At 36.6% G+C, this 12,155-nt stretch overlaps 1 protein-coding gene across 15 annotated transcripts in view; it reads left to right on the top strand.

Annotated features, from left to right (window-relative positions):
* Positions 1–12,155, top strand: part of DMD (dystrophin) — a 2,358,181-nt gene that overhangs the window by 851,742 nt on the left and 1,494,284 nt on the right. For 10 of the 15 annotated variants that reach the window (XM_057310259.1, XM_057309646.1, XM_048213297.2 and 7 more), the window contains exons 8-9: positions 2,039–2,220; positions 3,433–3,561. In XM_057310259.1, the coding sequence (XP_057166242.1) occupies positions 2,039–2,220; positions 3,433–3,561 (311 nt within the window). The remainder of the gene's footprint in view (positions 1–2,038; positions 2,221–3,432; positions 3,562–12,155) is intronic. The other 5 variants (XM_057310083.1, XM_057311158.1, XM_057311364.1 and 2 more) reach the window with 1 other exon arrangement.

The following is a 12,155-nucleotide window of genomic DNA, read 5'->3' as shown; positions in this document are numbered from 1 at the left end:
GTGGCAGATGATAGAGCAGTGTGCTTCCTGTGTCATATTTTTCCACCATGTTGCTCAGAGTATGGTCTTCAAGCCAGCATGTTGGCATCACCTGCAAGCTTGTCAGGAATGCACAACTTCAGCTTCTCCCCCTGACCTACTGAATTTGATTGTGTTGAAAAAGGTCCTCAGGTGATTCATATGCACATTAAAAATTGAGAAGTACTCTATTATACTATGGATAGAAGCAGACCAAGGAATATTAACTTTTTCCTCCTCTATAGCTCTTTTTAAAAGTATTTTATTTTATTTTTTAAAGATTTTATTTATTTATTTATTTGACAGAGATAGAGACAGCCAGCGAGAGAGGGAACACAAGCAGGGGGAGTGGGAGAGGAAGAAGCAGGCTCATAGCGGAGGAGCCTGATGTGGGGCTCGATCCCAGAACGCTGGGATCAGGCCCTGAGCTGAAGGCAGGCGCTTAACCGCTGTGCCACCCAGGCGCCCCTCTTTTTAAAAGTATTTTAAAAAAATATGAGGTGCCTGGTGGCTTAGTAGGTTAAGTGCCTTCGGTTCAGGTCATGATCCCAGAGTCTTGAGATCAAGCCCTGCGGCAGGCTCCCTGCTCAGCAGGGAGTCTGCTTCTCCATCTCCCTCTGCTCCCCCCCAACTCCTCTCTCTCTCTCTCTCCCTCTAAAATAAATAAAATATTTTAAAAATACATTAAAAAATAGTTGTTCTAGGGGCACCTGGATGGCTCAGTTGGCTAAGCATCTAACTCCTGGTTTCTGCTTAGGTCATGATCTTAGGGGTCATGAGATGGAGCCCTGCTCTGCTCAGAGGGGAGTCTGCTTGAGATTCTCTCCTTCTACTCCTCCCCCCACTCACACACACATACTCTCTCTTTCTCAAATAAATAAATCTTTAAAAAAATAGTTCTAATTAATTACATTCCTGCTACTTGTGAATTAGTAGGCTCGAGATTTGACTCTTGGCTTTTTTACTCATGATCCAAACACCTGACCAGAATATACATATTTAACATAAAACAGATCTTTTAATGCTAGTTAAGCTAAGATAAATTTATGGCAAGAAAAATGCCTGGCACATCACTGCATAGTTATCTTGGCCCCCTGCCAGGATTTATATTCTAACACTTCTGGGATTAATGATACACTTCACATAAAGAATTATTTTTACATCTTGGTTCCCTGGAATGAACGCAGTGGGTAAATTGTAATGCCAAGTAGCAAAAGAACCTTTTGAAGGAGCTGCCACTTACTATGTGTGTTATTACAAATTATTATTGACTTTAAATGCTGGGTTTCTTTCATTCCCTGGATGTGGCAAAGGACAAAATGTCAGATCAACTTTATGTGAAGGACTTTTAAACTTATCTCTAGAGTCTGAGAAGGAAGGTAACATCTGACTTTAACAGATGTACCAAAATGTAAACAAATGTTGTTAATATACTTAAGGAATATTACAAATCATATACATATGGTATACTGTTGTTTTATTTTATTGTTATTGTGAAAATACATGGTTCATTTCAACACAGAGACATATTTTGCTCTTTACATACTTAATCACCAGCAAAAATTTGATTAGATGATGCAAGTTTTCCTTCCTGGAAGCCAAGGCATTAAGCTCTTTTGTGTAATTGTTTAATTACCAATGCACTATTTGAATTGATACGTTAATATAGCTTTCCCTGGAAAGGAAGATATAATCTTTCATTTGTGTTTCTTATCTAATGAAAACCACTCTCTTAGATGGGCTAGTTTGGCAGTTTGACTTAGGAAAAAGTATTACGGAATGAAGTTTTTATGTGAACAAGGAAAAGAAATTAACTTTAGTGCTCCTCTCATTGGTCTGCCAAATTGGAAGGACATTTTAGTCCTGATTATCGTGTTCTAATTAGTCTCTGGAGGACATTCATGGGCAATCGAGTGCTCATTAATGTGTCTTCTTCCTGTAACATTGATTCGTTCATTTGCCTTTCAGAGACTTAAATATAGAAACCAAGAATTGATGTGTGGTGTTAATGTGCTTACAGATGTTGCCACCACTTATCCAGATAAGAAGTCCATCTTAATGTATATCACATCACTCTTCCAAGTTTTGCCTCAACAAGTGAGCATCGAAGCCATTCAGGAAGTGGAAATGTTGCCAAGGCCATCAAAAGTTACTAGAGAAGAACATTTTCAATTACATCATCAAATGCACTATTCTCAACAGGTAAAGTATCAAAGGAGTACCTAATATCAATGATATTTTCTATTGTATATGCATTTTTAGTCATCATACATGTACATATCTATTATATCTATGGATATAGACACGATATATATGTCTACATAGCATGTCTATATACACATACATATGTACAAATATGTGTCTACGTAGCATAATGTGTGTGTGTATATATGTATGTGTATATGTATATCTACCTACAGATAGAGAAACTCCATAAACCTTCTAAATTTTAAGTGATATAATGGGCCATAATATTGTTTTCAAAGCACATTATTAAAATACTCTGCTGCTGATATGCACTATGTTATAGGAATATGGAAAACAATATATTGCATTTCCATTGTGTAAAATGAGTTAAAAGATAGACTCACATATGTATGAAACTTTCTGTCAATGAGAGTAAAGTGCAAAGGGAGCAAGAGCAAAGGCAAGTACTTTGTTTAATAATACTTTCTTATTTTTAGTGGCAACCTACTGATGTATTAACAAATTTTGATTATTCAAGGTAACATTTTTGATAAAAGTAGTTTATAATACTCTAAATAAAAGTTAAAGGGAGAATACATATGATAAAAATATTTTTGATTGTATAGGATTTAGTGAGATTCTTTTATTACATGGCTTGTTCTTGCTCCCAGCAGTGGCTGTTTGGGGTGTTTTCTTTTACTTTCTTTGACACAAACAATGATGAAAAAGCCTTAAAAAATAAAAAGCATTTAACACAATTTCTGCTGAAGGTATGGAAAGCTAATCTTAGGCCTAATTTTCTCACTCTGCTAAGCTAGTTCCATATTTGGCTTATAAAAGCTCCAGTCCTTTCCAGGAACTTGACCTGATGAATTCTGGTTTTGTTTATTTTGGGTTCAGAGAAAATTGCTTTTGGATGCCTGTTTTTGCCAGATTAAAGAGCACCATCCATACGAGTGCTGGAGCTGTGTCAGTATGGAAGCCTTGTAGTTAAGTCCCGCCCTCATCCCTTCCCTGAGTACCTGCTCTCCACCATGACACTGAGCACCAGAAATGTGCAAGTGTACCAGTTTGCAATAGTACTATGTGCATTTCAAATTAAACTTTTCATCTCATTGTTTCCATTTAACGTTTGTTCTTCTAGTGTGTTGGAAAGCAGTCCTTCCGGGGTTACTTACGATGTCTCCTCCTCCCCTCTGTCCCCTTCCTCCTAACCCTACTCTGCAGATCACAGTCAGTCTAGCACAGGGCTATGAACGAACTCCTTCTCCCAAGCCTCGGTTCAAGAGCTATGCCTATACACAGGCTGCTTATGTCGCCACCTCTGACCCCACACGGAGCCCACTTCCTTCACAGGTCTGTCAACATTTACTCTCTGTTCTACAAGCCAAAGAATTCCCTCATCCAAGATAACCTAACATGGCTTTCATTTGAATTTTGCAGTGCCTTTTTTCTCCTTCATCAGAAGCTGTTTCATTGTTCCCAGTTGTATTAGATATTCTCACATGATGCTGTTTTGTTATTGTGACTTCCCTAGGTTTAACATGGGTTGATTCTTCATGAATGGGGATTCTTATAATAGTGGTGTGTGCTTTCATTATATAATTTACCTGTAAGGTTCTCTTTTATAAAAGCTACCAATGGTTATACAAAAGCATCATTAAAGGTTAAAAATGGGAAAAAGGATGAAATTCGCTAGTCATACCATTTGGGGAGATTTTTCTAGATACCTGATACCTAAAGAAAATATACACTCTATATAGATGTTCTTATTATATTTTCATTCTATAAAAATGTATTTATACTCTGTTTAAGAAAAATATAACTACAGGGCCACCTGGGTGGCTCAGTCGGTTAAGGGTCTGTGACTCTTGATTTCATCTCAGGTCATGATCTCAGGGTTTGTGAGATAGAGCCCCGCATCTGGCTCTGTGCTGGGCGTGGAGCCTGCTTAAGATTTTCTCTCTCCCTTTGCCCCTCCCCCACCTAAAAAATGAAAGGAAAATATAACTATAACCTTTTTCATATGATACGTTTTAATCTGGCTAATTTAAACATGTGTATAACATGCTCTGTACTATTTGTACAAGAAAGTCAGTCACACCCAAACCAGGTCAGGTTCTATGCAGCATTTGATACTTTCCACATAAGGAATCTTCTCAGTGGAGTTTTCCATTATTGCAGTGTTGTAGGAAACCTAAAACTTTAAGAAATTATAACCTGGTATGTGTTAGAGCATGTAAATGAAATGTGCTTGACTTGCGAGAATTTGCTAGAATTTCTTTTTGGAAGAAAACTATTTTGTTTAGTAGAACAATTTGAAAAGTTCTTAAGGAAGTGACTTGTCAAAACTACATTATGAATGGGAATTTAGAAAATTATAGACCCAATCCTATATGGTGAAAAAGTGTACATATTTAGAGGCTCGTTGATTTTTTTTAGAATAGTGGTCTTATTTAATTAGTGATTATTTTGCACAGTTAATTTATGCGTGAGTTTGAGAATTCTCAGCACTCACTAATTCCCCTAGGGAAGCATATTTCATGGCATAGTTATGCCCTTTATCCTTGGCTAGTTTTCTGGCAAAGCTGAACAAAGGAGACTGGGTGAGAACATTTGTGTGACTCAGCCTCATCTTCAGTTAAATTCCCATCCATGTTTTTACAAAGGTTAGTTGTATAATCTTGAACAAGAAACTTAATCAGTTTTCTCATTATCGGTAAATAAAAATAGTTCGGCCGCTCATTACTGAGTGTTGCTCTATGCCAAGTGTGCACATTATATGAACTAAGGAAATCCTTATAACAGCTTTGGAGAGGTGGGAGATGCTATTTTTATCTGCATTTGAAGTTTTCTGTATCTGCCCTTTTCTTTCTCTTCTTTCTTCTCCCTCCCACCCTCCTGACTGCCTCACTCTCTAGACTCTTCATCAACATCCTCCCATTGAAACCTCCAAGTCTTAAAGAATAGGGGTGCATCCTAAAATAAAGGAGTATGAGCCAAGACAAGGAGATGAGTTCTTTTCCTCCCTCATTATCACTTTATTGAGCTGCCTTTTGCAGATGGTTTTCTCCAATGCCTATTCTGGCAGCACATTTTTACCTCATTACTACCTCATTAAGGCATTGCTCAGGTATGACTCCCTAATGAAGTAATTATAAGTAGACTTAATTTTGCTAGACTCTCTTTGTTCATTCTACCTTTGTGTAAATACTACAAAATGTATGATGTGTCATAAAATAAAAATAGTCAACAAATTCACTTACCTGTTTTATTTAGCACAAGCCATTGAAATAAACCTAATGGTGTCCTTTAGAAAAGAAGCAGCACAAATTACAATTGATGAGGAATAATATATTCTGCCCTTTTCTAAAGGAAGCACATCACAAGATGTTACATGTAGTTAGGTTTGATAAGTTTGTCTTAACGATACACTAAGAAAAAAAATTTTTTAAGTGTTTCTCAGAGGGGCTGAGCCTATACTGCCCCCTACAGGTTGTATCTGATCCACTTCAAAAGAACTCAAGACAGGCCAGACTGGGGCTCCATTAGAGAGTTTCATTCAAGTGGTTTACTTGGTGGTCCACAAAGGGGGTGCGGTTTTCCATAAGAGGAGAGAGAGCTATTTGAGTGTCCCCTCTGAAAAACACAAATTTTGTGAATTATCTTAAAAGTTCCCAGTATATTAGAAACATCAGTTATCCCCATCTGTCCTAAACTTGAAAATCCAATTTATACTCTTTGCAGTTTGAAAATCTGTTGGGGTGAAGCAGTCCGACCTACCTCAGGAACCCTACCTATAAATGAGTTTTTCTCATAATTAGCCAAGAAGAAAGACTATCTAGTGTGAACCCCTAGCTTTCCCTCATTATATCACTTTATTGCCATCCATCCTTGGACGGAGGACATTTTTTATGGCTATACTTAATTCCTATTTTTATGAGTCTGATCATGCCTCTTATTCTACTCCTAATTTTATTTCAAAAATACCCAATATCTTTTTCACCTTCGATTTCTCTTTCTTTCCTGGAGCCTAACCCTGTTTAAAACTCCTCTAGGCACTTATACCTCTGTGCATGTCACCTCTTCTCAAACACATCAATCCACTTGTTAATACAGTGTTATGTGACTCTTCCTTTCATTTATCACCTTCTGTAGAATAGCCTATGCTTTATTCATTCATTTATTTAGTCCACAAATAATTATACTTCACCACCAAATCAAATGTCATCTTTTCAGCTTTCAGGCTTTCCATTGTAATTGAAATAACTTTTCTCCTAGCTTCTAGACTCATCAGATTCTTCTCCATCTCTGTTCTGTATCTCTTTCATTATCTGGCTCTTTCTCCTCTTCTAACTCCCTTTGCATAAGAGCTTCATGAAAGATCCCAGTATGATTTAATCTCCTGGCTTCAAGCTGTATGCACATGACCATTGTTATCTGTGTTTTCACCCACTTCCAATATTTTTGAGTTAGAGCCACATTTCCAGCTCATTTTCAACTCTTTGGTATGTATCTATACCTAGATGTCCACTGATTTCTTAAACGTAGTATGTCCCGAAAGGAACTTTGTTTCATTGTTCCCAAACCCATTTCTTGCCCCTTTTTGTTATGTGAATGAAAATATTACTCGGCAGTCACTGAGACTTAAATAAGTGATGTTGTACTCTTTGGTCTCTTTATTGAACTGATATTCATTAATGAGACATGCAAAGTCAATTCCTTCTTTACAGCATTGCTCCATTAAGCTATGTCCCTGATGTTACATCTTCTGATTCAGGCCCTTGATACATGTCTTCTAGATTACAGAAATACCTTTGCAATCGATATCACTATCTTTGTCCCCTCTAAATCAAATTAAATTCCCATATTAACAGCTTTAATAATAACAGTCACAAAACTTTCTTTACTTTCTTTTGCCTTTATAACAAGTCCATTCTCTTAAATTTCATCAGGAAGCTCCGTGATCTATTATCTATTTATATTTTCATGTTTATTTCACAGTAGTCTATTTCATGTTTTCTTTACTCCAACAAAATTAAATCACTTGCTGTCTTCTATAAGTGCCAAGCAATTTCCGATCTTAGCTTTTTTTGGTTCTCTCAACCTAGAGTGACTTTTGTCTCCTTTCACATTGGGTAGTTTAATCCAAAATTCAAGGCCTAACCAATAAGTGGCAGAGCCTGGATTCATGTTCAGATTTATCTAACTTCAAGTTAATGTTCTTCATATTAACACTGAATTCTCTCTCTCCCTCTCTCTCTTTGTGTGTGTGTGTGTGTGTGTGTGTGTGTGTGTGTGTGTGTATAGGATTACTCACACATAGAGTAGTATTCATTTATGTAATCATTTTTTAAAAGTATTTATTTATTTGAGAGAGAGAGAGAGAGAGAGCAGGAGCAGGGGAAGGAACAGAGGAAGAGGGAGAGCAGACTCCCTGCTGAGCAGGGATCCTGATGTGGGGCTTGATCCCAGGACCTCGAGATCATGACCTGAGCCAAAGGTAGATGGTTAAGTGACTGGGCCACCTAGGCACCCCTGTCATCATTTAACACTTATTTTTTAATCACCTACTATGTGCTGGTTATTATTATATCACCAAGTGATACATCAATAAACAAACTTACAAAATAATTCATGCCCTAATGGAGAGCATGGGCTTATGAGGGAGTCAAAATTTGAATAACATAAACATTATGAGTAAGTGAAATAATGTTTCAAATAATATGCTAGTAATAAGTATAAAGTAAAGCAAAATTTAGTAGTAATTACAATAATTAGTGGTAAAAAAAATAAAAGAGGAAAGTAGAATCTGTAGTATGTGCCAGTTGGGGTAGTCAGAGAAAATAAATTTTGAGTAAAGATTGAAAAGAGGTGTGGGTCTCTGGGAGAAGACCAACCTCTGAGGAGGAAGCACAGATGGTACAAAAGCCCTGAGCTGTGGGGATACTTGGACTACTCAAGGAAAGGTAGGGGTGAGGAGCACAGTGCTAGGACATGGTGCCTGAGCTGTAATGGTAGACCATATCACATAGGACCTGGTAAGTAATGGTGAGGACTATGGTTTTTATTACCAGTGACGTGGAAGGCTATCAGAGGAGTGACATAAACTCACATTATTTCAACATGGCGGCTATGTGGGAACTAGAGTAAAGGGAGCAAGGGTGGAACCAAGGAAACGAGTTAGAATGTTACTGCAGTAATCCAGAAAGCAGATGAGAGGGGTTGGATCTGGATTCTTTTTCTTTTTCCCTCCATTAAAAAAATTTTAACATAAAATTTACTATCTTGACTGTTTTTAGGTGTATAGTTCAGTGGTATTAAGTACATTCATAAAATTGTACAGCCATTATCACTGCCATCTATCTCCAGAACTCTTTTCATCTGGCAAATGGAAACTTAGTATCCATTAAGCAGTAACTCCCCATGACTTCTTCCCTCTAACCCCTGGTGACACTACCATTCTCTGTTTCTATGAGTTTGGCATTTTTTAAAAAATTGTTTCTTTGATTTTCTCTATGACATTATACAATATTTGTCTTTCTGTATCTGGCTTATTTCACTTAACGTGATGTCCTTCAGGTTCATCCATGTTGTCACGGGTGGCAGAATTTTTTTAACGATATATTTATTTATTTTGGAGAGAAAAAACATAGAGGGGAGAGGCAGAGGGAGAGAGAGAATCTCAAGCAGACTCCTGCTGAGCATAGAGCCCGATGTGGGGCTTGATCACCCAACCCTGAGACCATGCATGACCTGAGCCAAAATCAAGAGTTGGACCCTTAACTGACTGAGCCACCCAAGCACCCCACAGATGACAGAATTTTATTCCTTTTTAGGGCTGAATAATATTCCATTGAGTATATATACACCACATTTTCTTTTTCCATTCATCTGTTAATGGACTTTCAGATGGTTTCCATATCTTGGCTCTTGTGAATAATGGTGCAATGAATATATGAGCTCAGATATCTCTTTGAGATACTGTTTTCATTTTCTTCAGATATATACCCAGAAGTGGGATTGCTGGGTCGTATGGTAGTTCTGGTTTTTTTTTTTTTTTTTTTTAGTTTTTGAGGAACCTCCACACTGTTTTTTATGATGGTTCTATCAATGAGCAGGATGCATAGTAGTTGAATTCTAGATAATGTTTTGGACAACCTACAGGAATTGCTAATGCAGTGTAGAACACATTTGCTATATTCTTAGGCAATATTTAATTGTGTTACAAAAGAACCCCAAAGGGGATAGATAAAATTTCTAAGAGGCATTAAGCAGTAATCATAAGTACACTAGTAGTTTATGAAACCCATGTGTTAAATTTAGCTGATGAGTTGAGCACCGGGTGATGTATGAAATTGTTGAATCACTATATTGTACACCTGAAACTATTATAGCACTTTACTTTAAATAACTGGAATTAAAAACATAAAAAGCCAAAAATAATAATAAATTTTAAAAAATTAGCTGATAAGGAAGCAAATAATTTGTGAGACATAGGCATAGATAACAATGTGTATTAATTATAGATAGTAACTTAACCTATTATACATAGTAAAAATAGAGAATAAATAATGGAATACACAAGTGTTACTAGTGGATAGAAAGAGACGAAAAGACAAAATCATAAGGTATGACCATATCGCCTCTGGGCTTTCAACTACATTATTCCTAAATTGGTGACCCACTGATGATACTTGGTATGGTGTCATTATGGTCTCCCAAGTGTACTATATTAAAAAATGCAAATGTTATAACTCTTTTGTAGACTAAGTGATGAGCTACAGCTATGTGCCAGGTATACTTACCCTTGTATTTCTCCAAATATATGTGGTGGCCTTAGGCATCTTCTGTCTATTGTACCCCTCCCTCAAATGTCACCTCTGATTCCGTCCACTGCACCTCCATCCAGAAGGATGGACAGAGCAAAACATGTGAACATTGTACAACCTGAGATTTAAATAGTGTGGTCCTCTCACTGTTTGCCCTTATCCTAATTGCATTACTTGCCCCCCCCATTTCTTTCATCTTGCTTCTTGCTATATGCTTTAAAATGATACAATAAATGATGGGATTTGAACATAACAGCTTGGTCAGTGAAACTTTCTGTTTCATGATCTCTGGGATGTCATACCTGGTAGCAGAATTGGAGACCACCATTGCATCAAGAGCATGCTGCACATGACATAGTAGGTGTGAGTTACGAAAGAATTCAAAGAACCAAGAATTACTGCAGGGTTTTGGCTTGAGCAGTTGAAGAAAGGAGTTGCCACCAACCAAGATAGGATAATCTATAGGAGGAACAGTTTGGGGAGTAAGGTTAGGAGCTCAGTTTTGAACATGTTAATCATTATTTATTTTTTAATTTTTTAAAAATTTGATATAACTGACATACAGCATTGTATTAGTTTTACATGTACAACGTAATGATTTGATTCAATATTTATATATATTGCAGAATGATTATAGTAAGTCTAGTTAACATCTGTCACCATACATAATTATAGAATTTTTCCTGTGATGAGAACTTTTGAGATTTATTCTCTTAGCAACTTTTAAATATGCAATACAGTATTATTAACTATAGTCCCTATGCTGTACATTGTATCCCCAAGACTTATTTATTCTCTAACTGGACACTTGTACCTTTTGACCCCCTTCACCCATTTTGCCCACCCCCACGCCCTGCCTTTGGCAACCACCAATGTGTTCTCTGTGAATTTGTGTGTGTGTGTGTTTTAAGATTCCGTATGTAAGTGAAATCATACAGTAGTTGTCTTCGTTTGACTTATTTCACTTAGCATAACACTCTCTAGGTCCATCCATATAGTCACAAATGGCAAGATCTCATTCTTTTTTTTAAAACTGAGCAATACTCCATTGTATTTATATACACTACTTTTTTTTTTTATCCATTCATCCATCTATGGACATTTAAGTTGTTTCCATATCTTGGCTATTCTAAATAAAGCTACAGTGAACATGGTGTATCTGTATCTTTGTGAATTAGGGTTTTTATTTTCTTCAGGTAAATACCCAGAAGTGAGATTACTTGATCATATAGTAATTCTGTTTTTAATATTTTGAGCAACCTCCATACTCTTTTCCATAGTGGCTGCATTAATTGACATTCCCACCAACAATGCATAAGGGTTCTATTTTCCCCACATCCTTACCAGCACTTTTTATTTCTTGTCTTTTAGATAATAGCCATTCTAACAGGTGTGAGGTGATAGCTCATTGTTTTGATTACACATTTCCCTGATGATTAGTGATGTTGAACATCTTTCCGTTGTGTCTGTTGGCCATCTGTATGGTTTCTTTGACAGGATATCTCTTCAGATATTCTGCCCATTTTAAAACCCAATCGTTCATTATTTGGGTTTTGTTTTTTTGTTTTTGTTTTTGTTTTTGCTATTGAGTTGTATGAGTTCTTTATATATTTTGGATATTAATCCCTTATTGGATATATGATGTGCAAATATTTTCTCCTGTACAGTAGGTTTCCTTTGCTGTGCAGAAGCTTTTCAGTTTGATGTAGTCCCAATTGTTTATTTTTGCTTTTATTGCCTTTGCTTTTAGAGTCAGAATCAAAAAATCATCACAAAGACCAATGTCAAGGAGCTTACTGACTCTGTTTTCTTCTAGGAGTTTTATGGTTTCAGGTCTTTTCTTCAAGTCTTTAATCCATTTTGAGTTAACTTTGTGTATGGTGCAAGGTGGTGGTCCAGTTTCATTCTTTTGCATGGGGCTGTTCAGTTTTCTTAACACCATTTATTGAAAAGACTGTCTTTTCCCCAGTGTATATTCTTAACTCCTTTGTCTTAATTGTCCATGTATACATGGGGTCTGGGGTCTCTATTCTGTTGATTGACTTGTGTCTGTTTTATTGTCAGTACCATACTGTTTGATTACTATAGCATTGTAATAGAGTGTGAAATCAGCGAGTA

The sequence above is a fragment of the Ursus arctos genome, chromosome X (assembly GCF_023065955.2).
Source record: "Ursus arctos isolate Adak ecotype North America chromosome X, UrsArc2.0, whole genome shotgun sequence".
Lineage (NCBI taxonomy): Eukaryota > Metazoa > Chordata > Mammalia > Carnivora > Ursidae > Ursus > Ursus arctos.
This window is presented reverse-complemented; position numbering and strand designations above follow the sequence as displayed.